The following is a 27,356-nucleotide window of genomic DNA, read 5'->3' on the forward strand; positions in this document are numbered from 1 at the left end:
CACGCTCCGCCCCGCCCAGTGATGCCCCTGCCAGACCCCCTCCGTGCTTTCTTGCCATTGGTCCCTGCAGAGACACGGCCTTCTATTGGCTGAATCCGGAGGCACGGGCGGGCCGTCGCAGACCAGAGGCCGGTGTTGCTGTGCCTGGGTCCTAGCGCCGACCTTGCGCACCTGGCTGAGCCGACCGGAAGTCACGTGCCGCCCGGGCCGCGCCAGTGATTGGCTCGGCTGGATTAGAGGAGGCCGTGATTGCTGAAGTGTCTGGAAGGTAAACGAAGGCGAAGCTCGCCCTTCGCTCCCCTGCCGCCCTGCAAGCCGGGCCAGAGAGGCTTCCCCTGTGCGCGCGGTGCGGCCCTGGACCGGCCTGGGGACGCCGCTTAAGCCCAAGCGTCCTGTAGGGTGTGTGTGGCCTCATAAGGAGGGCCAGGGTGTGTGGAACCAAGGCGGTTCATTCATTCATTCTATTGCATCCTGCTTGCAAGATATGTTCCAGGATTCGTTATTAGAATAGTTGTACCGCCTGCCTGCAGCAGAGTCGTAGGCATTTAATTTAGGACGTTGCGTCAAGCTTGTAGATGGAAACGTGGCGATGCTGTGTTTTATTTTCCCCGAGGATGAGTAGTTGGGCCAAGGGGAGTATTCAACCAGATTGCAAGTTCTTGGGGACTTGTTACATGATGGCATTCCCTTTCTTTATAAAGATGGCGGGGTCGAGGGTGTAGCTCGTTGATAGAGCGCTTGCCTGTATATGAAGATGGTGCCAAAGAGTCTTTTCCCACCTAATTTAACCTTGCAAAAACGATAAGCGACTTAGCTGGTGGCATCCTAGGTTGGTGGTCTTGTGAAGGCTGTGCAGAAGTAAGAAGCCCTTCAGTGACCGGTTGTGTTGGCCTGGGCTAACAGACCGTCTGTATGGGGGAAATACTCCAGGAAGCTGAACCTGTTCGTGGAAGCATATCCTTTATTTCTTTAAAGATGTTTTTATTTTTTAATTATGTGTTGAGTGCGGGTTTGTGCATGTGAGTGCAAGTGCCTTCCACAGCCAGTAGAGGGAGCTGAATCACCTGCAGCTGTAGTTACTGGTAGTTGTGAGCTGCCCATGTGGGTACTGGAAATGCACTTGGTTCTCCGCAGAAGCAGTGTACACACTCTCCAGGCTTTGTCCCTTTTTTTTTTTTTCTTGCTCTTTTATTGGTGTGGGAGGTGGGACAAGGTGCAGGGATCTAAGAAAACTGTGTCTGGGAAACCCAATGTATTTGCACAAGTACTTGATCACTCTTCATCTCTGCAATGCTGAGGTAGAGGGCAAACCAGACACCGGTCTCCTCATGGCTCATATAAAGGAACATCCATGTAAATGGCTGCTGTGAAGACAGCAGCCAGACCCCACAGGAACCGGGAGAGAAGAGAAGGCCTCCGGAAGGGGTTGCCATTTGTATCAGAGAAGTCAGCTGTGTAACCCTCAGCTGGAAAAGCATCCCGGGGGAAGAATAGCAAGTGTGAAGACCTGGAGCCGGGGAAAGGCTAACGTGATGATGTTTCAGGCACAACCTGGAGGCTTCTGGCAAATCTGATTTTACTGGGAAGCCAGTGGAAGTTCGAGAATTGTTTTCTGTATTCCCCAATCAGAATTCATGATTTTCTTTTTTTTTTCCTTCCTGCCAGTGTATGTGTGCGCGCACGTGCATGAGTGTGTGCGTGTGTGCGTACATATGCAGGGGTGTATCGATGCTCATGTGCAGAATTGCACATGGGTGTGGATGTGCATATGCATGTGTGCCAGTCAGAGGTCACCCTGGGGAACCAGCTATTTCACTGGGACTTAGGGCTCATCAGCTAGAAAGACTGGGCCAGAGCATCCCAGGAATTCTCTGGTTTCAGCCTCCCCAGTGCTGGGATTACACGGCACACCACCATGCCCGGCTACGTACAGAGGTCCTCCTGCCTGTGTGCAAGCACTTTATCAACAGCTCTATGGCCTCAACCCCCAGGAGTCATAGTCTGCTAATAAGCCATATCTATTGAAGCCATAGCCAGCCGTAAGTGCCTCAGAGGAGGGGTAGCTAAGAGGCTACAGAACTACAGGGCAAATGGGATCACCCGTTATAGTTACCAGGTGCATCCTTCAGTTTGTTACATGTAGAAGTCATCCCATGACCTGTTTACCCAAGTGCTTTGTGCCACCCAAGGTCTGATGTGTTGGGGGAGCCCCTGCCCTGCGCTTCCCTCTGAAGAGGAAGGACAAAAGGCCTGCTGTCTCTGGGATGCGGTAGCCACATTACAGCAGGAACCCTGAACGTCCACGGCCCATTTCGTCAACATGGAGGTCTGAAGTCCATGTGGCTCCTTGCGGTGCACCAGGTGATGTGTCGCGCCTTCGTTTGCCAAATGTGTGAGAGGGAAGGAGGCTTTCAGTCTGACCGTGCCATTCCCTCCCGTGGGACAGATGGGGAGCGGAAGGCCACAGAGAGGTTTCTGATCTGTCTGAGGTCACACAGCAAGTTAAAGGGTTGGCGCTGTCTGCATCTCACTGCACCCCATCTAGCACCTGTCCGTAGTCACCTGTGCTATTTTCTCCTTTTACATAAGAGCCAGCTCCACATGTGACTCTCAGGACCTCTCTCCTGTGGGATATAATACCTTGGGTTGCATGGCAGAAATGATCGAAGTCTGGTTTGGAAGTTGTCAGAGAGCCCTAGCATGTAACACAGGAGGGATGCTTGTTTATAGTTACCATGGCATCAGGCAAGGGTTGTGTCCGGGGAGGTGACTCACACATGTGTTGGCTTTCAGGTGCTAAGGAAAATGCAGAGACGCCACAGTAGCAACACTGACAATATTCCACCTGAAAGGTAAGAATCCTCCTCCTCCAACTCCCCAACATATGGGGACCCTACACTCTGGATGGTAAAATGAATTGAAAAATACCCATATCTCAATGTTAGTTGTTGGAGATATAAAACAGACCAAACGGGAAATTGCTTAGCGGCGTATGCGGCAGCTTTACGTTCCTCTAAGAGCACACTTGAGGCGCGTGACTTCATAAGGAGAAAGGGTTTTTGTAGCTCACAGTCTTGGAGGATGAGAGAGTAAATGGCCACCTTTGACCTCATCACCTCGTGTCATGGATGGCTGTGGTGGCTGGATGCACGTGTGGGTGGGAGTGGTGTGCTTCTCAAACATGGCGGAGAGGAGCAGGTAGACTCCCTAGAGAAGAAAGTGCTTGTCCAGCAAGCGGTGGACCAGAGTTTACATTCCTAGAGCCCATGTAAAGACGGGCCGGCTTAGCGGTCACCTGGAATCCCCGTACCTGAGAGGCAGAGACAGGAAACCTCCGGGCACCTCCTCTGCCTAGACGGGTGGGGGTCGGCTTGCTCTGGGTTCAGCAGGAAGCGCTGCCTACAGAAATAAGAAACACAGAGGAGAGCTCTGCTCTGCTCAGACTGTGCTCCTCACATGCAGTGTACGCCCTCAAGGACCTAAATGCTACCACTAGGCTCCACCTCATAAAGGCCCACAGCACCCCCTAATAGCACACCCTCGGGACTTTCTCCTTTGAGCGCAGCAGCCTTGCAGCAGGGACTGACAGAACACTGCTGTTGTCTTAGCAGTTCCCAAACCCTGTAGGACAGATCCACAAGGATCCACGAGGCTCAGAGGAGTGATCGTTCCTGCCGGGTTTTCCTTCAGAGACGCCTGGCCTCCGTTAGCTGCTACTGCACGCTGCACACTGCACACTGTACACTGCACACTGCACGGGGTCCATCCTGCCTCTTGCCACACAGGCATCTATCTACAAAGGCTGGGAAGTCCAAGATCAGGGATCTGGAAGACCTGTGCCTGCTGAGAGCTGCCTCCTCTTTCCTAGAAGGCTGTGTGTGAACCATTGACTTTATTGGGGCCATTTTCTGGGGACCTTGAGTGATTCAAAGGAAGATGCATCACCAAAAAGCCCATCCCAGCAGGGCTGCTACGCTGGAGTTTTCCCTTCAGGGAACCTTCCAGCGCCCACATATATATAACCAGCTCCCCTGGAACCGTGTGTAGCTGTGGGGGCACAGGAGGCAGGGAAGTGGTTTCTGCTTTTCCCTCTGTGAGGTTCAGTCTTGTGCAGATTGGGTGTAGCAGTCCTGATTTCAGGAAGGAACAGCCACACCTTTATCCAGTCTCGGGCCTTTTCATCGGCCCAGATAGTGGACACACACAGCAGCTGTAGTGCCGTTGGCAGGAAGCAGCACCTCCAGGTCTGAGTTTCTCCAGCCGTAGAAAGGTGGTGCATGCCAGCATTGCTGAGGGTGAAGGAATGTGTCTTCTTCCTGAGCACGAGGATGCACAGAGGCAGCATCTCTCTTACGGTTAGTTAGCGTGCCTGATCGGATCTCCTGAGCTGAGGACAGCTTTTCTTTCAAGTAAACTCAAACATCTTTGGGGGCAGAAATCATGGCAGAAAAAAAATACTGTCCACCATGCATTGAGGGCATCCTCTGTGCCTCCGTTCGAGCATCCTGAAGACGAGAAACTGGAGTTCAGAGAGGGCAAGTCCATTAGCTAAAGTCACACAAGCCAGGAAACGGCAGGATTAAGATTTGACCTCTGGTCCATTTGTTCCAATCAAAATTTGCACTTTAATGTTTAATTACATTCTGTATTTATTTGGGCAGGTGCCTGTGTCATGGCAGGTGGGTAGGTCAGCTTGTGGGAGTCCATTCTCTCTTTGCACCATTTGAGTCCCAGGTATCAGACTCAGTAGACACCTTCACCTCTGAACCCATCTTCTGGGCCCCTTTTTGACGTCATAGTTTACCTTCTTCGACCCAAGCGGATCCATTCCCCTGGGCCCTCTGAGCTGTTGCCCTTAAGTGGTTAAGTTGGAAGTGCAGCTCCAACCCCCAAGGAATATTCTTTCCCATTTTGGCTACAGTCCCAGCTGGAGACAGGAGAAGGGCTGAGGGGAGGGAGGCCAACTAAAAAAAAAAATCCCTTGGTGGGTTGAGCGTTCCCGATTCGTGCTGAAGTTCCCTGGGGCCTCAGGAACTCAGGTGAGCTCAGGGATTAGGAGAGGCTTTCCAGCATCCCCTGGGATGGTAGGGTCATCCACACAGGCCTGGGCACCCGACAGAATGTGTGCTTTCTGAGCCAAGCTCTTGAAATGCAGAGAAAGCCTGGCTCCTTCGAGACACATAGCCATGGTGCCTGTTGTTGTTGCCGTTTCTGTCATCAGTATTTTTATCCAGGGCCCGAGGGAGGAGGACCACACAGTTCCCAGGCCTTGGAGCCACCAGGGAGGGGGCCCGGTGGGGAGAGTGGTGAGGTAGCCTTCTCCAAGCTGTACCAGGTTTAGGATGATGGACCGTGAAGTCCAGTTTGTGAAGGAAACAGCTCTGAGAGTCCTCCAGACCGACCTGTTCCTTGCTGTGTGTCTCAGCATCCTGTATAACATTAATAGGTTTTCCAGGGATAAAAACAATTAAGGGGATCAGATGAGTTTTGTAAATACCAGGCTCAAGCAAATGCTTTAAGCATTTTTTTTTCTTCTGGAGATACAGGATTTCTTTATGTAACCTTGATTGTTCTGGGACTAGCTCTGACTCTCTGTCTCATTCCTTCAAACTACATCGAAACATACTCTGTACAAGATGCAGTATGCTTTCTGGCAAAGGTACAAATGGGGCTAAGCACTCAAGTTTGTCCCTGTCACTGCATGCTGGAATCTCCAGCGGATTTGAGAAGTCGAGGTACAGGGCCCACTCCAAAGATTTTGACACATTTGGTCTTTGATGGGTCTGGGCCACCTGCAGTTGTCCTGGGCTCCACACAGTGAGGACAGCACACAACCAGGATTGAGGGTGTTGGGTGGACAATAAACTGACCACTGAGATCAGTCCTCTGCAGGCACTTCCCTGGGTTAGTGAGAGGTGGCTCCTGCCTTCCCATCAAGGAGATGTGTCAGCTGGCAGTGATGGAGACAGGGTGAGGTCACCTAGATGGGGTGAGACAGGGCTAGGGGACAGCGTGTCATGTGACCATGGCAGCCTCAAACAGGAGACCCTTGAGAGGTGAGACATTCAGTGTGAGATTAGAGTGTAGGGTGCTTATCCTGCAGCTTTTATGGAGAGTGGGGTGCTTGAGAAAGCGAGCCCAATGCTGGATTGTGGTCTGTGGACACAGTGCTCGCCTCACTCGGGAAGCCCCATCAATCCCCACCCAGCACTACACAAAACCTGATGTGGTGATGCACATCTGTAACCCCAGAACTTGGGAGGTGGAGGCAGGAGAATTGAGAGTTCAAAGCCAGCCTCAGCTACATAGCAAGTTTGAGGCCAGCTTAAGAGAGATGAGAGCCTGTCTCAAAAATAAACACATAAATGTAGGTTCTAGAGTTGGTCCACCTGGTATCAACTTCTTAGTTCTTACCCCTCACCAGCCATTCACCTCAGACCAAGTTCCTGTGTCTGTGTGTACCTCCATTGGTTTATCTGTGAAATGGGGATATTGTGTATACCTAACATGGGCTAGTGGTAGGAGTTCATGACTCAGAAACACAGTGGACCCGAAACTTACCACTGAGCAACAGTCCCCAGCCTTCTTCCCACTTCCTCAAGATAGGGTCTCCCTAAGTTAAGGAGTCTACTGTCCCAGCCTCCCGAATGCAGGATGACAAGCTGAGGAGAGCTAGTGCCTCTGGTGACTCACCCAGAGACTTGCTTTCTGAAGTCTCTTCCTGACCCCTCCTCACAGGGACATCTGCCATACTGGATTGGGTCACATTCTGGGGTTCAAGGACTCAGGCTACCCCCAGCGTTTTGAGGGGAGACACAGTTGGGTCCGCCACATTGTTGGCATTTCGTGCCCACCGTCCCATGCGGGTGGTAGTTTTCAGCCTCATAGCAGTGGCAGAAACAGACCACTCTTGGATAGGAGAGGTTATAAAGAAAGGAGGTTATAAAGAAACTGTGCTTCGCTGACAGTTCTGGATGTTAGTGACACAGCTGACCATCTGGTTCTTTCTGGTTTACGCCCTCTGAACATAAAGACCCCAAGACTTAATCCGGGTGGTTATATTTGATGACCTCATCCAGTTCTCATGATGCAGGCTCCCTTTCCCTCCACACACCATAGTGGAGTCAAGTCTGCACCTGCAGTGTGAGTTTGGGGCCAGGTCTGATGTGGGCTTTTTCTGCTATTCCATCCTGCAGAAGCCGCAGCCAGGCTCTCAGCCCCGAGGCCAGCGTGGATGAGGGTGGCGTATTTGAGAGCCTGAAGGCAGAGACAGCGTCCCCTCCTGCGCTCTTCTCAGGCCTGGCAGGTGGCCTGCCTGCCAACCCCTTCCCAGCAGGTCTGGTGCTGGGCTCCACAGCAGGGGGCGGGGACGTGTTCATCCCGATGCCAGCCACCAGGGATGAGGCCGGTGGCCGCAGCACCGAAGGAAGCACCTACCACCACCGCCAGCCCCACCACCACTTCCACCATGCTGCCCACCGTGGGGGCTCCCTGCTGCAGCATGTGGGTGGGGACCACCGTGGTCACTCTGAAGAAGGGGTCGACGAGCAGCCAGGGACCCCAGCACCCGCACTGTCCGAGCTGAAGGCTGTGATCTGCTGGCTGCAGAAGGGACTGCCTTTCATCCTCATTCTGCTGGCCAAACTGTGCTTCCAGCACAAGCTGGGTGAGTTCCCGTGGGCCTGCAGCTCCAGGGAAGGGCTGGGCATGCCCAGAGCCAGGATCAGACAGGAGAGGAGCCACGATGCACCGTGCTTGAATGCACGCGTGAAGTTCTGAGTCAGACCTGGGTTCAAATTCCAGCCCAGTTGTGTGATCTTGAGCAGGTGGCCTGGCCTCTCTGAGCCTCAGTTTTCTCCTCTGAACCCTGTTTAACTGGCCTCTCAGGAGGCTGGAAAGAGCTACGTGATATAACTAAGAACTCAGACTTCAGGGGTCAGAACCACAGCCCCAGCCTGTCCCAGCTGCATGACACTGGGTGTTATTTAGCTCTCTGCCTCGGTTCCAAGTGTCTTTCGAATAGGAGTTGAGTACAGACAGCCACTCTTCACAAACCCCACTTCTGCATCTTTAGATTCAACCTACTGCACATGGGACATTCGAGGAAGGGCTGGGTGGCTCCAGGGAGTGAAGTGTCTGCCCCATAAGCAGGGGACCTGTGTTCAGTCACAGTTCTCATATAAGCAGCCAGGTGGGGCACACCTACCACCCCAGCATGGTGGGAGGCAGAGGCAGGGAACCCCTGCAGCTCACTGGCCGGGCTCAGTGAGAGACCCTGTCTCCAGAAACTAAGGTGGAGACACCTGATGTCAGCGTGTGGCCTCCAGGTGCACGTGCACACATCCACACATGCATGAAGACACAACAGTCAGGGAGAAGGAGTGTCTGTGCTAAACATGCCCAGACCATAGTCCACCCATGTTACAGTATAAGGTGTCTCTGTTGCCGTGTGCACAGAGATGATTTAACAAAGGAGGCTGTGTGTAGGCTTTATGCAAATACTGTGCCATTTCACCTTCAACTGAAACAGCTGCAGATTTGGGTGTCTACAGGGATCCCAGAACACTCCCCACAAATGCTGAGGGGTGACATACTTCTTGGAATCATGATGAAGCTGTGTTTGAGGTCACGTATGTAACACATGTGGAGGAAGCACTGCAAGTGTGTGGTTATTTGTGTTCATTACTGCCACACGTTCAAATAGCCAGAGCCAACCTCACAACTCAGCAGGTAAAGGCACCTGGCACCAAACCTAATGACCCAAGTTTAGTTCTCCGGACCCATGTAGAGAACCATCACACACACGCACACATGGACACACATACACACACCCTGACAGAGCCTGGCACATCATAGGTACTCAGTATGACAGTGACTTGTGTAGTACTTAGCCAAGCACCTGGCACACACTCATCATTTCATGATGGTCCCTGCAATGTTGACGGTGCTGCTCTGCCTTGCAGTATGACAGGCTGTGACTCAGTTGCTTCTTCCCATGCATGACAATTTCAAGGGCCAGCAAGGTGACTCAGTGGGTAAAGGTGCTTGCCTTGGAACCCTGGTTTGCTGAGTTCAGTCCCCAGAGCCCGTGATAGAGGAAGAGAATTCCTGAAGGTTGTCCTGACCACACATGCATGCTCACGTGAGCTCACAGGTGTTCACACATGCATGCTCACATGAGCTCACAATCAGGTGCTCACACATGCATGCTCACATGAGCTCACAGGTGCTCACACAGGTGCTCACGTGAGCCTCACAGTCAGGTGCTCACACATGTGTGCTGACGTGAGCTCACAGTCAGGTGCTCACACATGCATGCTCACGTGAGCTCACAGTCAGGTACTCCACACATGCGTGCTCACGTGAGCTCACAGTCAGGTGCTCACACACAATTAAAAAAATAACAAAAGAAAATCTCAAGATGAGACCATTTTTTGTTTCTTATTTTCCACTCTTTGGAGCTCTAGCCAACTCTATCACCCCCTCCTTTCTGGAGCCCCAATGTCACTACCCTTCCCTGCTGTTCCTAAGCATGGAAGCCAGCATGTCCTCGAATCTCACCCGAATCCTGCCAAGCTTATGTCTAAGGTTTTTTTTTTTTTTGTTTTTGCTTTGTTTTTATGACAACGTCTCTTTGTAGCCTTGGCTGTTGTTATAACTGTGTATGTTTGTTGCTGAGGCTCAACTTGAATTTGCAGGGATCCTCCTGCCTCTGCCTCCCCAGGGCTAGAATTCTAGAATGTGCCACAAGCCTGACTTGGGGCTGTGTGATTCCCGGGTACAGCATTATCAATTGTGAGACACAGTGCTTCCCGGGGCCTCCTGTGTCTGTGTTAGCTCAACAGACATCAAACTTGTTGTCCCCTGCCTCGTTGTCCTCGGTGCTAGGGTCATAGGTATAACAGACATGCACCACGATGCCCAGCTCCATCCGTTTTTAATTTACATTTGTTTGTTTAATGTGTGCATCCATGTGCACAAAAATACGTACAATGGTACCTGTTGGGTCAGAGGGCACATTTTAGGAGTCAGCTCTGTCCTTCTGCACTGTGGGTCCTGGGAATTGAACTCAGATTGTCAGGCTTGGTAACAAGCACCTTTATTACCAACTGAGCCATCTCCAGCCCTGTTTACTGTGTAATCCAAAAATAACATATTAAAAAAGAAGAAAGGAAAAGAGAAAAAGGACTAGAGTTAACTGTTCTTTCCTGTTTCTAATGAAGAGAAACACTTCTGTTCGGTCGATCTGAGAGTCCCCGAGAACCCCCAACACTAGAAATCAGTCCTAGGCCATCATTAGGTCTCAGCAGGATTTAAAAGTCACTCCACAGGAACCAGCCCACCCGGGCTGCAGACTGCGGACCGGACTGTGGTAAGGCAGCCAGTTCAATCCCATTCTTCCTCTGCCTGCCGCCTGCAGCTGAGAGTTTCATCTCCCTTAGCTTTGCTTTGCTTCCCGGGCCTCCTGTGTCTGTGTTACTACTCACTCCAGGTTTGTCCTACAGTAAACAGGGTTTCCCACAGTCACTGCTGGAGGTTCCCTGTGTGCCTGCACCTCTGTGAAGTGACTGCTGTGAACTGTCTGTCTGTCTGTCAGTCACATAGATGAGGGAACTTGGGCTCAGAGAGGGTCAGTAACTTGCTTGCACTTACACAGCAGAAGTGACAGAGCTGGAATTTGAACTCTGGTCTGGCCACACCACACAGTGGCCCCCCATCTCTCTAAACCCACTCCCCAGATGAGCTCAGCATTCTTGCCAATGTGCCTCGTAGCCTAATCCCTGGAAGTTGATCTTTCTCCCCCCAATTCTTAACTTGCCAACTCCAGGGACATGTCGGATGATTCTTTCCCCAGCATTGCTCAGGGTCTCAGGCTAGGCTGGAGAGGTCTGAGTGGGTGGAAGCCAGCATGTCCCCTATGTCACCTTGCGCTTCCTACAGGCATTGCTGTGTGCATCGGGATGGCCAGCACCTTCGCGTATGCAAACTCCACCCTCCGGGAGCAGGTGTCATTGAAGGTGAGTCCCTGTGACTGCCAGAGTGGTTGATTTCCCATCTGACAGCTCTGCAGACTTGAGATGAGACACAGGCCTGCCTAGGCCAAGGTCAGAGTAGGAAGCAAGGTGAAGATGAGGAAGCTATACCCAGGGTTGTCCTCTGATCTCCACATGCTCGCTCAAGCATATACACGCCTGCCATTCAATTCAAGTACACACTCCTCTCTCTCTTTCTCTCTCTCTCTTTCTCTCTCTCTTCCTTTTCACATGCTCGCTCTAGCATGTACATGCCTGTCGTTCGAGTACCTCTCTCTCTCTCTCTCTCTCTCTCTCTCTCCCTCCATGTTCGCTCTGGCATATACATGCCTGCCGTTCAAGTACACCCCCCTCTCTCTCACGTGCACACACACACACACACACACACACACACACACACACACTTTAAAAAAAAACAATAATTCTACTCATTGTCGATAACTAATTCCATTCACCTTCATGCCCATAGTAGGTGTCTTGAAGCTGTCAATAACTAATTCCATTCACCTTCGTGCACATAGTAGGTGTCTTGAAGCTGTCAATAACTAATTCCATTCACCTTCATGCCCATAGTAGGTGTCTTGAAGCTGTCAATAACTAATTCCATTCACCTTCGTGCACATAGTAGGTGTCTTGAAGCTGTCAATAACTAATTCCATTCACCTTCATGCCCATAGTAGGTGTCTTGAAGCTGTCAATAACTAATTCCATTCACCTTCATGCCCATAGTAGGTGTCTTGAAGCTGTCAATAACTAATTCCATTCACCTTCGTGCACATAGTAGGTGTCTTGGAGCTACCAATAACTAATTCCATTCACCTTTGTGCACATAGTAGGTGTCTTGAAGCTGTCAATAACTAATTCCATTTGCCTTCGTGCACATAGTAGGTGTCTTGGAGCTACCAATAACTAATTCCATTCACCTTCGTGCACATAGTAGGTGTCTTGGAGCTGTCAATAGCTAACTTCATTCACCTTCAGGCCCACAGTAGTGTGCCCTGGAGCTGTCAGCCACAGGCTCCTCTCTAGATAAGGGGTTCCCTAGAGTTCTGCTAGCTCACCCATGTGACAATGGCAAAGCAACATACTCATCTGGCTTGAGCTGGTCTCAGCAGCTGCACCTTTAGTCCCAGGACTCAGGAGTGTGAACTGGGAAGATCTGAAGGCCGGGAGTTCTAGGTCCACTCCCAGCCAGCCCAGAGGGTGACAACCTACATGCTGCAATGTGCTGGGCTACTAAACAGGGCTGTTCAGCAGGCCGAGTGTGTCCAAAGAATTGTCATTGATTATTTTCAACTTGGAATGGGCGCATCAGAGCGTCACCCCCCGTAAGTCCAGGCACGCTACCGGCTCAGACCCACGAGATGACTAAGTACGATAAAGCATAGAGGGGTTGGACATGGCGCACGGCCTGTGGAAAGCCCTGAACTGTTTCTGCAGAGCCGGTGACCCTGTGATAGCCCCTGTGTTCTACCCAAAGCATGGCTGCCTCTCGGGCCCCCTTTGCATGTGAGGTCCAGAGCTGGAGATGAGCCAGAGCCTCTTCCTGACCCTCTCGTCTTCATGCCAACCCTTCTGATAAGAAAACTACAGAGTGACTCGCCTCCCATAGAGAGGGACCTTGGGGACTGGCCCTGTGTCAATGCGATGTCATCACCATGGTGCCTGAGCTCAGCTGTAAAGGACCAGGAGAATGCCTAGATCCCTGGATAAGGCCCCTGGGATGCTTAAGCTCCGTGAATACACAGATGACATTATGTCTGTACATGCATAGTTTGTTTTGAAGTGGGGGGGGGCATGGAGGAGACGTAGTCTCAGCATGTGGCCTAGACTGACCCTTAGCCCTCTTCATAGTTCAGGCTGGCTTTGAACTTAGAATCCTCCTTCTCCAGCCTGAGTGCCGTGTACATGCATGTTTTCTCTTCTGTGAGCAGGGCCACCATGGCTAGCCTTAATCTTAGAACCTGGTCTCTCCTCCTTCCCCTCCTGACTTTGTGGGACCTTTCTAATCTAAGCTGGGGGAGAAGGGGCTGCCAAGTGACCAAATCTCACCGACAGGAGTTGTCAGTTAGTTGGTGGTGGTTTCTGGGTATGTGTGTGCACATGCATACATGCACGTGTGTGGAGAGCAGAGATCAGTATCTGTGTCCTGTGTACTGTCTTCCCCATTGCTGTCCACCTTATCTCTGGAGACAGGGTCTCTCACTGATGGACGAGGCTGGTGCCAGTGAGCTCCAGGGGCACTGTTGTGTCTGCCTCCCCAATGCAGCTCCACGCAGCACCACGCCTGGCTTCTTCTGAAGGTGCTGAGGAATCAAACTCACGCTGGTGCAGCCAACACTTTACTGACCCACTCCGGGCCCCTGGAGGTGCTTCCTCAGTCATTAACCTGACTCTTGGCATAATGGGAGCCTCTTTCTCTGGAAATGTGCTTCACAGCAGAGCACAGGATTCTGGGTCAGGTCTCAGACATTTACCGAAACTGCAAGGAAGGATCAGTGGGAAAGCTATGACCTCATCTGTTCCAGCAAAGCAGCCACCCTGGGCCAGGAAGAGACTGACTTTGGAGGGTCAGCAGCACAGGACCCTACCTCCCAGGGCACTAGGACAGGAGCCTGCCCTTCTCTGCAGACTCTGGACATGTTCTGGGATGGCTGTCAGGCCCAGAAGCTGCTGGGCAAAGACAAAGGAGCCTCTGCATATGTGAGAGACAGGGTGTCATTCTGTAGACCAGGCTAGCCTCAAACTCTCGGAGATCTACCTGCCTCTCGGTACTGGGATTAAAGGTGTGGCTACCGCTCCCAGCCTAACTCTTAGCCACACTTACCGGCTTTGCTGTTTGTTTTAGGTTTTACTAGTTTATTTATTGGGTTGGGGCACACAGCACAGCACACGAATGGAGGTCGGAGGACGACTTTCAGGAATTGATTCTCTCCTTTCACTGTGTTGGTCCCAGGGATTGATCTCAAGACCCCAGGCCTGACAGCAGACTTTTGTACCTGCAAAGCCATTTATTTCACTGGCTCTGGTTTGCCTGTTCTGAGACAGGGTCTCACCCTGCCCAGGGTGACCTCAGACTTCTGATCGTCCTGTCTCTATTTCTGGATGCGAGGATTGCATTTGTGTGCCGCCATGCCAAGTGTGTGTCCAGTTCCTAACATCGGCGGACACTCGTGCCAGGCACTCTAAGTAGTGCATGGACACACAGTCTTAGGACCTGTGTGGTCTAAGTAGTGTATGGACACACAATCTTAGGACCTGTGTGGTCTAAGTAGTGTATGGACACACAATCTTAGGGACCTGTGTGGTCTAAGTAGTGTATGGACACACAATCTTAGGGACCTGTGTGGTCTAAGTAGTGTATGGACACACAATCTTAGGGACCTGTGTGATCTAAGTAGTGTATGGACACACAGTCTTAGGGACCTGTGTGGTCTAAGTAGTGTATGGACACACAATCTTAGGGACCTGTGTGGTCTAAGTAGTGTATGGACACACAATCTTAGGGACCTGTGTGGTAGATGCTGCTACGAACCTGTTTAAGTAGTTTGTCCTGGGTCGGGCAGCTCCCAGGCGGGGTGGAGCCAATGGGAGTGTGTCACATCACATGCAGGCTAATGGTGTATAGCTGGCCCATGTCACTCCAGAGACTGCTGTGAATGTGAGCACTTACTTTTCTAGATGGTTCTTCAAGCAGGCATCCACCTTCCTGTCACCTTCTATGTGAGTCTCAGTGAGGTAGGAAGACACCAGCAACCTTCCCCTCACCATCAGCCCTGCTTCCTTTAAAGCTTTGAAACAGCAAAGTTTCCACTCATCCCAGAACATTCTAGAAAGTTCTGCTGCACGCACCATTGGCTTCACCACATCCTCACGGTTCTTTTCCTTTGTATGCAGGAGAAGAGATCGGTCCTGGTCATCTTGTGGATTCTGGCCTTCCTGGCAGGGAACACACTGTATGTCCTCTACACCTTCAGCTCCCAGCAGCTCTACAGCAGGTGAGGGGGCATTCCCGGGCTTGGAGTGCACAGCTGAAGGCCGTAAGTGAGCAAGGACACCAGCCTCGGGCCTTTGTTAAACTCACATTCCTCCTGTTGTCACACATGCACACTCACCTAGGACACCAGTGGATATGCAGCTTTACCTTTTCCAACCGTCACATGAAGGCAAAGAGTAAGACCATGTGGAGTTAATTTTAGTAATAATTCTATTGAACTATCAACTTTCCATAGCTGTGGGTTCTGCCCCTATGGAGCAGTAGCTGCAGATACAGAATCCTCAGGAAACTGTTAAGTCTGGACTGAATGCCTGCAGGCTCTGCCCAGGCTGCTAAACTCTGAACCACACAGCAGGACAAATGTTTACATGGTACTTACATAGCATTTACATAGCATTGGGTATTAAAAGTCCTCTAAAATCTGGCTGGTGAGGGTGTCTGAGATAATTTGCAAATTATAGGCAAGTATCCTTAGAGTTAGGCATCTTTGGGGCTCCCTGGAACAAATCCTTCACAGGCACCTAGTGATGACTGTGTATTCAAAATATTGCTTTGTTGCACAAGGAAGCTGAGGCAGGAGGATTTCAAGTTGGAAACCTTGTCTCAAAGAAGGAGAGAGGGAGGTAGGAAGGGAAGGGGAGGAGAGAAGAGGGGAGGTGGTTATCAGACCTGGGGAAGAGGAAGCAATGGCTTATTGTTGAATTGGTTCTGGTGTTTTGTGAGAGGAGACATTGATGCTAGTGAGACTGGTTCACAGTGTGAACATCGTCATGAAGTCACACACAGTGTGAACGTGGATGTGAAGCCACACACATAAATGACCAAAGGAGCAGATTGCCCATTGCTTGGGTTTTACCACAGGCTGGAAAAATCACACGTCCCAGCATCCTTTCTGGGGGGGGGGGTGGGTGTGTGTTAGCAGCAACCATTAAGGAGGAAGAGTGGTGCTGTGAGCGGGGGGTGAACATCGCTTCATTGTAGGAAAGTGGAACTTAGGTTAGGAGAATCTCACCAGACTGTTCTCACCACGGGTGACAGTCAGAAGGGTTCCTGGGGGTGGGGGGTGGGCTCTGGACAGGGTGCGAACTCAAGGTGGGATCTTGGATTATCATGGTTCCCCCTTGCTGTGAAAACGTGCCTGTGGCAGGTTGGGGAAGAGAAGCTGTGGGCGGGGGGGGGGGGGGCTTCAGATGGCCTAAGCATCCATGCTGTCCCTCTCGGCGCTGGTCCTGTGGTCCTGAACGCTGAGGTCCTGCTGAAGGGCAGAGGAGGTGGAGGGTCCCAGCAGCTGGGACCAGCTGCCCACTCGTGCTGTTTTGTAAAGCATCTTTGTGTTCTTGGATGCAGACTCAGCGCCTCCGTGAGACGGGGCCGAGTCAAACTGTCAGCACAGGGGAGTAGCCGAGAGGGCAGCAGGGAGGGCACAGGTCCAGACCTTGTCTGCTCGGGTGCCCAGTCTCCAGCTGTGTCCAAGTGGTTCCCACAACCACTGCTGTAACTTCTGTTGTTACAGTGGAAAGACCTCACAAAGCCTGCTGTTTCCCGGTACTGTACTGAAGTTCTCGAGGCTGGGCACTTTGTTTTTTGCGACAGGATCTCATGTAGTCAAGCTCAAGATGTAGTTGGGGATAACTTTTAACTCCTAGCCTGGCCTACATAGCAAGACACTCAAAAATAAAAATAGGGGCTTGTGAGCTGGCTCAATGGTTAGGGCTTCCTACTCCTGTGGAGGACCCAGGCTCAGTCCCCAGCGTGCACAGCACAGCAGGCAGACTGCAACGCTGGTGCCTGCAGACGCTATGCTCTGTGGCCTCTGTGAGCACCTGCATGCAGGGATTGCACATAAACTCATGCAGGGCACACTTCCATACACATAAACAAACAAATATTTTTTTTTAAAAAAATAGTAAAAAAAAATACTAAAATCTGCCTTCCTCTCCCTGATATTATATGCATTCACTGTTCTCGGTGGCACCTAAAAGACAGACTTGTAATAAAGTAACAGTAAGAGTATTAATGAGCAAAGACGACTTCGGAGATGAGTGAATGTGGGGCTTGGCCGTGGGGATACACAGCTGCTACCACTGCCACCGCCACCACTAACAAAATCAAAGAAGAAAAGTCATCCAGACAGAGGGTTGCACATACCTGTCATCCCCTCACTAGGGTGGCTGAAGCTGAAGGGTAGGATGGTGAGTTCAAGGCCAGCCTGAGCCATGTACGAAGACTGTGTCTCAGCAGCAAGGTCTACCTGAGGTGGAGATCAGCCAGTGACATTGGGGTCCCCAGGAAAGGGTGAGAGCGGATTCTGGGACTGAGGCCAGCGCCTCAGACTTGTCCCTGGAGGCTAGGAATGGCCACTGAAGCTGGAACGAGAAGTCCCACAGAGGCAGGGCTGTGATGGAGGTGCTGAAGTCAACAGGAGGCGCTACCAGCATGGACTCTCAGGATGCTAGAGTACGGGCCTTACTCCACACCCCTCTCTGCCCCATTAGATTTGCCGGGCATTTAGAAAGCATCTCTCTGTGTGTACTAGGAGTTTCCCAGTGGTGGAGGAGCAGGTAGGAGCCTTGCTGGCCCCTTGCCCAGAGCCTCAAACCCAGCAAGTAGAGGAGAGAAGCCAGTTCCCACAGCCTGACTCTGATTCTAGTGTCGTACTTTAGCTGAAGCAGCATGAGCAGGTGATTCCACCTCTCTATACCGAGGTACCCTTAGCTTGGTATCTGCAACATCCTTCCTAGGACCTTTGGGAAGGTGAAATGAACAAAGTAAATAGATCAGGGTTGGAATGACAGAGAAGCCAAGATGTCTTTACTACCGTTGAAATTATGAATGGGACGTTGGAGAGCAGAGCCGAAGCGTGGGCCATGGACAGGGACCAGTTTGGAAGCCATCCGCTGTGTGCCGGCAGTGAGATAAGAACGGCAACTGAGCGTGAGATTCCAAATGCAGGGTCCTAGACAGCACGCTGGGTTTCAGCGTGCTTGACGTGGGTTTGCAGCTTACAGGACCACATACAGGCAAAGGAAATTGTGACCTGCCTGGCACAGACAGGTGTCTGGACATGCACAGGTGCCCCAGGTTTGCACAGCGAGCAGCTGCAGTGTGCAGCATGAATTGATCGACAGCATTTCTCACAGCCAGGTTGCTCGGCTGCATCCACCTCTGTCCCTTGCTGTCCACTTTTTCGGGCGACCTGTGCAGATCTTTTATCTGCTGTTCCTGGGATCTGAGGACCTGAAATAACGAGGCGGACTACAGTCTAATACAGCCTAAGGCTGCAGACAGCCTGACTCCAGTTTCAGTGTACTTTATACATGCAAACGTAACGAAGAAAACAGTGATCCAAGGAAGGTTGTTTGAGTTCAGAAAAACATGTAAACAAGCACCAGTAAGCACTTACTAAGTAGTAACAGAGCAGCCCTTTCCCAGAACTTTCTCAGGACACACCAATTTAAACACAGTCGTCTGGCACGTTGCTGGGGAAACTCCTCCAGCCAATGGCCTTTGAGTTGCTGGACCAGGTTGGACATGGCCTTGGGTACTAAAAAAAATCATTTGAGCTCCCTCGCTTGCTCTCTCTTGGCTGCTGGATTCGGTTCCTGTTCCCCACTCGTGTAGAGGACTGTGATCTGTGAGTCTGCCCCTAAATAAAGAAACCTTTTTTATACCTAATTCTGAGTAGTGGGGGACTACTCCATTCGTGTTCACCTACAGAACATAGTATAGATTATATCTGGGAAAGCAGGGAAGCAAGGCAGAGGGCCATATCCGGACTCAGGGTACACTGAGGACAGCACTCCGCTCAGCCTTTTGCCAGATGGGATTCTATAGCTACGCTCTGACATCCAACGGGAATAAACTTGTCTTATAAATTAAATGTAAACCTTTGTCGCAAGAGGCACAAAAATCACATCTAAGAATAACCAAGGAAACAAAATGCACCTGAGGTAAAAGCCTTTTTTCCTGGAACCTCTCTCACGGTTCCCCGTGGTCATCGTTTTGACTGTGTTCTGACAACTTGACCATGTGTCTCTGTGTCCTTATCTGAAAAATGGGGTAGATGACAGTACCCCCACCCCCGTCACCACTGTATGGCAGGGTCTGTAGTACATCTGTGATCATCCAGGTCTGGCATCTAAGCTAGGGAAGAGGGAGTGAGCCCTGATTTGCTGATGACACGGAGTTAATTTGACCAGCCTAGGTATGAATGCAAGTCTGGTCCTGAACACCCCTGTAGAGTTATCCTGTGGTTGAGCTTCTGAGTGAGCTCTCATCTGAGTGAGCTCTCATCTGAGTGAGCTAAGCCATGCTCCCTGCAGAGCCCCTTATGGTGGGAGGTTAATGAGATCCATGAAGTAAGGACCTTAGCACAGAGCACAGGGCTTTCCCCGCCATGCCTCCTCTCTTCCATCCTTTCTACGAAGACTATCTTGGATACATAAAACTAAAGGGGAGGGCAGCAGGATGGGGGAGTGGTCGTCAGTAGGCAAACACAAGGACCTGTGTTATTTTCCAGAGCCCTATTACAGAGGAGGTGGAGGAAGGGGCACTGAGCCCTGGGGCTCCCCAGCTAGCCAGCCTAGCCTGATTGCTGAGTTCCAGGTCAGCAGTAATCCTGTGTCAACAAAAAGGAAAAGAAAGACAGTGGATGGTTTCTGAGGAACACCTGAAGTTGACCTCTGACATCCACACACATACAGGCGCTGATCTGCGTACGCATGCACCTGAACACACAAGAATACGTATAACAAAAATGGAGGAAACCTCCAGGGGATTAAGGCTCAGAGAGGTCATACGTGCTAAAGAAGCAGCCACAGAGGTGTGATGCCAAGGCTGGTGTGCTTTCCTTGGTGATATTTCCAAGGTCCCCTCCTGAGGGAAAGCTGATAGGACCAGGGTCGAAGCGAGTGACTTATTCTCTGAACACACCCCCAGCCTCATATTTCTGAAGCCCAACCTGGAGACCCTGGACTTCTTTGACCTGCTCTGGATCGTGGGGATCGCCGACTTTGTGGTGAAGTATATCACCATCGCCCTCAAGTGCCTCGTCGTGGCCCTGCCGAAGATCATCCTGGCTGTTAAGTCCAAGGTAAGCTCTGGCTGCTGCCACCAAGGCCCTAGTCACTGTGCACGCACGTTGTGGGGCTCCAGGCACCTCCCAGAGGAGGAGAGACCCGGAGCAAAGCTAATGCAACGCCTGCCCTCCACCCACCATAATGCCCCTACATCCGCACCCCTCAGTACCTTCTCTTCAAAGCTTTCCTTGACAATTTTTTTTTCCTGATTTTACCTGAGGGAGGATCACAAAGCCTGTCCACATTCCTGCGCCCTGCATCTCTCAGAAAAGGGTAATACTCACAGTGTTTGACTCTGTACAGTCCACAAACTCGTTCTGTAAATGTGACTGCTTCTCAGAGGGGATGGGCTCTGTGATCAACTAGTAATGCCTGCCATGGGCAGAGGTGGGAATGAGAGCACTGATGCTTTGCTATGAGCAGCAGCGGGGAATGCTTCTGGATGCCGGGGTCTCGAGGAATGGCCTCAGCTCAGAGGGCTGTCACTCTCACTACCTCCAAGGACAGTGGGTTGAATTGGCCCTCAGTCTTGAGTGACAACTGACCCAACTTACTAGGGGTTACACTTTGAGCATCTTTCCTTTCTCTACCACACACTGGCTTGGGTGAGGTTTTCTTGAGTGAGGCCACATCCTTGTGCCCTAAAGCAGGGTCGGTCAGGAAGCATAGCAGAGAGAGAGGGAAGTAGGGAAAGGAACCACTCAGCATTAAAAAGCCTTGAGCCGCTGCCTTGCCAGACTGGCCCAGTCGTAATAACTATGGCCCTCTGCCTGTCTAGTTCATGCCATGTTCCTATAGGCACCGTGAACTTGACCCCCAAAACTAGCATGGCCAGTGGTTACACACAAGGACTCCAGCCTCAGGCACATTTATGTCTGGACCCGGCTAGATTTCTCTGTCTGTGTAGGGTTGGTCAGATAACGAAACCTCTCTGAGCTTCTCACCTGTCTACCGCTGGAAATTGTGCTGACCTCGCAGGAGCGGTTGCTTTTGGAAAAGAGAATGTGCTTCGCCTGGGCCTGGTGCCTAGGAAACTACAAGGAATGCTTCGTGGCACAGGTTCATTGTCCTCCATCCAAAATGCTTGGATCACAGTTTTGTTTTGTTTCGTTTTTTCAGTTTTTAGACTATATGCATATTCATAAGGAGGTATGTTGGGAGTGTGATCTGGGCATAAACATGGAATTCACCTGTCTCACCCACGCGAGACAATCTTGTTGGCACACCTGCTTTCCCTTGCGGTGTGTCATGGGAGGTCAGGGTGGTGCAGAAATTTCCTACTTGTGTATGTCTTCATGTCTGAGCTCAAACAGTTACAGATTTGGGGGCCTTTGGGATGCTGTAGTTTCGGGTTGGGGTGTTCCACCTGCACCAGGTATATGACTTAATCTTCATGACACCTAATCCAGGGGCTTTTCCTTATTTGCAGAGTCCTGGCAAGTGCCTGTTTCTCAGGCTTCGTGTTTACTGCATGGTGACTTTGTACTCCAGGACTAGAAAAGCCAGGGCTTTGGAAGCTTCCACTTTCCTGTCCCCTCCAAGTTCTTACTCCAGTGAGTAGGAACCCGAGAGTCATATTGTCCTCCTCACGGAGGCCATGTCCTCAGCCAGGAATAGCTTGCAGCCATCAGCTGCTTGGACAACGTAGGCCACTCCCTACAGGAATGCAGGCCTCGGCCAGCCCCCTGCAGGCAGGGCATCCCACCTTCAGGACTCTTCTCTTGTCCCACAACCAGGCTTGGAGCGCAGCAGTGCAGGCTAGGGAGGAACTGGGGCAGAAGCTAGCAGACACGGCTACCCTCTCCCAACTCACTGGAGCACCTGTCACTGCTGGAGCCTCCTGGCTCTACACAGTCTGCAGGGTCATCCTGGAAGGCGGGAGAGGCAGACTCCCTGCCAGAGCTTGCAACTGATGCTGAATGACCCTGAGAACAGACTATCAATAGAGGTCATTTTTCCTGCCCATTCTGGTGACTTTTGTCAACCACCTGAAGGGCACTTGGCATTTGTGGACTTGATCTCGTCATGACTCTCACCCCTTCTCACATCTTTGGTGACTGTGGTATGGGGGGGTTGGTGATGGTGGTATGGGGGGGTTGGTGACTGTGGTACAGGGAGGGGGGTTGGTGACTGTGGTACAGGGGGGTTGGTGACTGTGGTACGGGGGGGTTGGTGACTATGGTACAGGGGGGGTTGGTGGCTGTAGTATGGGGAGGGGGGTTAGTGACTGTGGTACGGAGAGGGGGGTTGGTGACTATGGTACGGGGGGGGTTGGTGACTATGGTACGGGGTGGGGGGGTTGGTGACTGTGGTACGGGGAGGGGGGTTGGTGACTTGCCCAGTCAGAAACTGAAGAGCAGTCAGGACTGTTCCTGTGACTTCTGGGTGACTGGAAGTCACCCCCCCCCCCAGTTATCCCCAAGTCTGAACGCTGTGACTTTCTACTGTGGGTGGACATAGACACTGTGCCCACCTGCTCCAGATGTAGGCAGATGGCAGAGTGTGACACCAGAGGCAGAAGGGCCTCCCCACAGCTCATGGTCCCTCATTTGTGGTGACACACAGCAGTGTCCACTGTCATGTGCCTTGTCCTCTTGGACAGTGTCTCCGGCAGGCTGTCTGTTCAAGAACTCTACAGAGAGGCTGCTGGAGTGGGCTATGTCGAAGGCACAGGGGATGTCTCAGGCAAACCGTGGACAAAGCCCTTCTCGGTGGCAGTTAGAGTCTCCCAGCGCATGGTCGTCTTTGGTCTCAACAGTCCCCAGGGAGGAGGGGCTCTGACCTCTCATCACACAGACGGAACTAAGTAATGTAGCGAAGACTGTAGACCTCGTGGTGACCACAGGTCAGTCACAGAAGAGGGAGTGTGGCTCAGCCCGTCATGAGCAGGGCCCTTCTCTCAGCTGTCCTTGTGCATAGAGGCCTCTTAAGGCAAGGACAGTTAGTTGTCTTAGACATTTAAAATATTGCATTTGAGGTAAAATTCCCATAAAATTAACCACTAGTCATTTCAAAGGGTGTCATTAATTCTGTGACATTTTGTACGGTGACAGTGCAACCAGCACCCCTGTGTAGTTCCAGAACATTGCCATCACCCCGGAGGGAAGCCTGCATTCACGAAGCAGCCACCCCGGGCTCCTCCCGCCAGTCCTAGGAGACCACTAATCTGCCTTCTGTCTGCGGATTTGCCCACTCTGTGTACTTCCTACATGCAGAATCTTGTCATAGCTGTTAACCAACATTCACGTCTTCGAGTGTATCTGCATCATAGCCTAGGCTGGCACAGCCCACACACTTGGAATCCTAGCCTTCAAGAGGCAGAGGCAGGAGCCAGCCTGGGAACAGTAAAACCTTACTCAAAAGAAACAAAACAAAACAGGATTAAGAAATAGATGGCTCAGTGGGTAAGAGGTCCTGGGTTCAAGTCCCAGCACCACGGGAACACCAGGCAGGACTGAGGTGCCTGTAACCCCAGCATTGCAGGGCATAGACAGACAGATCCCCAAACAGCGAGTTTCCAGTTCAGTGAGAGACTCTCTCAGGCAGAAAAAGAAGAGAGCAATAGAGGATAATCCTAGGATCCCTCCCTGTCCTCTCTGGTAGAGTACCCCACACTCATATTAGTGCATTACACACACCCTCACACACACACACAGAGGCACACATGTATGCATGCATGCATGTTCACGCACACACAAGAAAACACACCACCATCACACAGTAGCACGGCTCAACCTTCATTTCTTTCCGTGACTGTTTCCCATCCCACACGTTCACTTAGCCATTTGTTCTTTGAGGGACTTGGGCTGCATCCCAACTTCTGACCAGTGTGAGTGATGCTGCTTGGAATCTCTTGCGTGTAGGAATGCAAATATGGTTTTCCTGAGTGAATTTAGTGTCCTAGGTTTGTTTAGGGAGCTCTTCTGAGCTAGTTAAGAGTCAGGTCCATGGATACAAAATCCCTGTCTACCCCCAAACCAGGCTAGAGGGTCTTCCCTCCTCTTCAGATGGCACTGTTTGGACCAGGGGTGGATGTGGGCCCTGACACCCTTTACATACCTCTGAGGTGTGGTGACAGTTATTAATGCCTCCCTGGCAACTGTCCAGCTCCTTCCTTGATGATTATTATTTTATTCGGAGAGATTAATGTGCCAGGTCAGAGCATAATCCAGCCTGTAACAAGTGATGTGAATGGCCCTCCCAAGATAAATTGCAGGCTGGGAAAAGGTCTGCAGCCTCTTCTTGCCTGTCTGAGAGCTCTCGAGAATCCTCATCAATCCTTGTCTGGGAGGAAGAAAGCCACGGGTGTTCCTCTGCAGCTGGGGTGGGGTGGGTGGGGGAGACACATCTGTCAGGGACCCCTAATGGCCCTCGGCACAGATGCTCCTGTGCCGGCCTCCATGCCGTCCACCGAGAGAGAGGGCTGGTTGAATATTGCAATTATGATATTGGAGGCCTCTGGTATTTGGCCCCGTTTGATGGCCTGACGTGAGGCTGAGTGAGACACCTTGCCTGGGGACTTGGGGGGTGTCTTCATTTTCTTCCTTTTCTTAATCATCCCTCTGCTGTGACCAGTTCCCAAATTCCCTCATGCCTCCTAGCATGAGAGGATCTGTCAGGGACCCTCACAAAGGAGCCCCTTCGTGAGTCAGGCTCCTTGGGTTAAAAATAGCGGCTCAAATGAGGCAAAGATGGCGGCCATTGCTCCTCAACCTCAATTCCAAATGGTCACCCTGGCCTGGTGTCCTGAGCTGCCATTTGCTTTTATTTATTTGTTTCTTAGAAAGAGTTTCAGTGTGTATCCTGGGCTGGCTTTGAATTCCTGATCCTCCTGCCTCAGCCTCTCGAGTACTGGGATCCTGGGTGTAAGCCACCACACCTGGCCCTGAGCTGAACTGTCATGTATCATCAGAAGCCCGTATAACAGGCCGGGGTGTAAGCTGGTAGAGCGCTTGCCCACGTCAAATTAATCAATTAATTAACCACATATAATATATGCAGCTCGTGTGTCTTGGGCCTGCCAGATATGGCGTCTTCTCCACCTCTCTCCTCACCGTCCTTCTTCCTCCCTCCACCTAGACCAGCCCTTCATGCTTCCCATCCCCTCTGTCTGTGGTAGCATCATCCTGCTGGTCCCACAGCTGTACCTTCCCGTGGTGACCCGCCCTGTCAGCATCATGAACTTTCTCCTCATGTGTATCAGACTGTTCTGTCTATATCGATTGTCTGCCACCCCTGCCCTGCATCGCCTCCACCAGAGTGTGAGCTTCCGTGCCCAGAAACCTTGTGTCTTAGGAGTTTCTGTCCCGAGCACAGTGTAGTTGCTGAGTTGAGAAGATGCTTACCCTACTTGCTTATCAGGGTTGAGGCTGGACCAGCCTCTCCCTCCCCATAGTCCTGTCTGGTTCCAGTTCACTTGTAGGGCCGTGCTGCAACCGGAAGCTGAAAGCTGAGCAGACGCCTTCCTAGCCGTTGTCCACTCGCTCACTCGCTCCTCTGCCAACACACCCAGCATGCCATTCTGTGGTTTCTCGCTTGTGTGTGCTTTGTTTTGTTCTGGTTTTGTATTGCATGTATTTACGGGAGGGCACCCGTGCCCACAGAGGACGCTGGCGGTCAGCAGACTGTTGCGGGAGTCACTGCACTCCTTCCCTCGTGCGTTTCCCTGGTTGGGCTCGGGACGTCAGGCTTAGCCGTGAGCCCTTTGAGACAGGGTAGCGCTATGTAGTCTAGGCTAGTCAGGGGCTCTCAGTCCTCCCGCCTCAGCCTTCTGAGTTCTGTGACCAAGGACATCACTTCTCACACCCATGCCCACCCTGTCCCTAACTAGAGGCTGAAATAACCCGAATTCACATGACACCATCTCCCCACCCCGCTACTGTTCTTAGGAATAGACGAATGCCCCTTGACCCAGGATTCTAGAGCTGTGCTGGCCCCATGTGGCGGTTACAGGTCGCATGTACTCTCTGCATGTGAAGGAGTTGAATCCTAGACGTTCCTCTCCTGCACCAGCCACATTAGCTCAGCAGCTACATGCAGTTTGTCCCTGTGCAGCCAACATAGATACAATGTCTCCAGCGCTGAGGCTTGAGCTCAGTGGCAGAGAGCTTGTCCAATGTTTGTGGTATTCTGAGTTCTTTCCCTACCACAACTGCCAAAATTCCTGCTGGACAGTACCGTTCTAGCGCATTCTTAGAATGGGGTTTACTTCAACTTCCCACTAATACGGTAAATGAATTTGTCATTATGAGATAGCCATGAGCCTATGGGAATAAGTGACATGTTCGGGGGTGTCTAGTTGACAGGGGCGGGCTTATGATGGTTAATATTGACTTTCATCTTGACAGAATCTAAAATTCCCTAAGAGACACATTTGTGGGTGTATCCAAGCTCTTTCTCTGGCCTTTCAGCCAGTTCCCAAATTAATGACATGGAGACTTATTCATTATGAATGCTTGGTCTTTAGCCTAGGCTTGTCCCATTAGCTCTTATAACTTAACCTGTTTCTATTCTTCTTCATTCTACCTTTCATTCTGTATGTCCTGCTTCCCCATTTCCTCCATGTCTGTCTGGCTAACTGGCCCCCGGCGTCTCCCTCTGTCTCTGTTGTGCCTAGATTCCTCTTCCTCCTACTTACTGTCTCTGCCCAGGAGCCCTGCCCATGCCACCTGCCTAGCTATTGGCTGTTCATCCTCTTATTAGAGCAGTCTTGTGCCTTGGGCAGGCAAGGTAAGCAGGTGCAACACATCTTTACGTGTTAAACTAATAGTCTACATCATGTGGGCATGCCTGTGTGGGAGTTTCTAGACTGGGCTAATTAAAGTGCGAAGACCTACTCTGAATGTGGGCAGCTCCATCTGTCGGCTGGGGTCCTGGACAAAGTGGGAACAGGAGAGACAAAGAGAGCACACTGAGTTCCAGCGTTCACCTCTTGCTCCTAACCATGGATAGATACAATGTGGCTAGCACTTCAAGCCCCTGTAGCCACAGTGGACTACATCTTCATCTGTGAACTGAAATAAACCTTTCTTCCCTTAAGATAATTCCTTGCAGGTACTGGTCATAGCACCTGTGGAGGTGATCCCTGCATACATGTAGCTGGCAGGGGTCACTCTGCTAGTTTCTCTGATGGAGGACACATCACAGCAGAAAGTTGTCTTCAGACCTCTGCAGGCCACTTGTCAGATTCCACCCAGGTCTTGACTCATCAAGCTGAACTTCAGTCCTGGCTTCCTTGTTTATTGCCGG

The 27,356-nt window shown here is 51.4% G+C and overlaps 1 protein-coding gene across 2 annotated transcripts in view; it reads left to right on the forward strand.

Moving 5' to 3' along the window:
- Window positions 1–132: 132 nt before the first annotated feature.
- Window positions 133–27,356, forward strand: part of Rnft2 (ring finger protein, transmembrane 2) — a 57,026-nt gene continuing 29,802 nt past the window's right edge. Inside the window, exons 1-7 of one of the 2 annotated variants that reach the window (XM_048422666.3) lie at window positions 133–268; window positions 2,190–2,361; window positions 2,794–2,852; window positions 7,197–7,666; window positions 10,942–11,018; window positions 14,931–15,031; window positions 19,969–20,122. In XM_048422666.3, the coding sequence (XP_048278623.1) occupies window positions 2,338–2,361; window positions 2,794–2,852; window positions 7,197–7,666; window positions 10,942–11,018; window positions 14,931–15,031; window positions 19,969–20,122 (885 nt within the window). In that variant the 5' untranslated portion in view covers window positions 133–268; window positions 2,190–2,337. Of the gene's footprint in view, window positions 269–315; window positions 429–2,189; window positions 2,362–2,793; window positions 2,853–7,196; window positions 7,667–10,941; window positions 11,019–14,930; window positions 15,032–19,968; window positions 20,123–27,356 lie in introns of those variants that run through there. The other variant, XM_085681270.2, reaches the window with a different exon arrangement.

The sequence above is a fragment of the Myodes glareolus genome, chromosome 2, assembly GCF_982192425.1.
Source record: "Myodes glareolus chromosome 2, mMyoGla1.1, whole genome shotgun sequence".
Lineage (NCBI taxonomy): Eukaryota > Metazoa > Chordata > Mammalia > Rodentia > Cricetidae > Myodes > Myodes glareolus.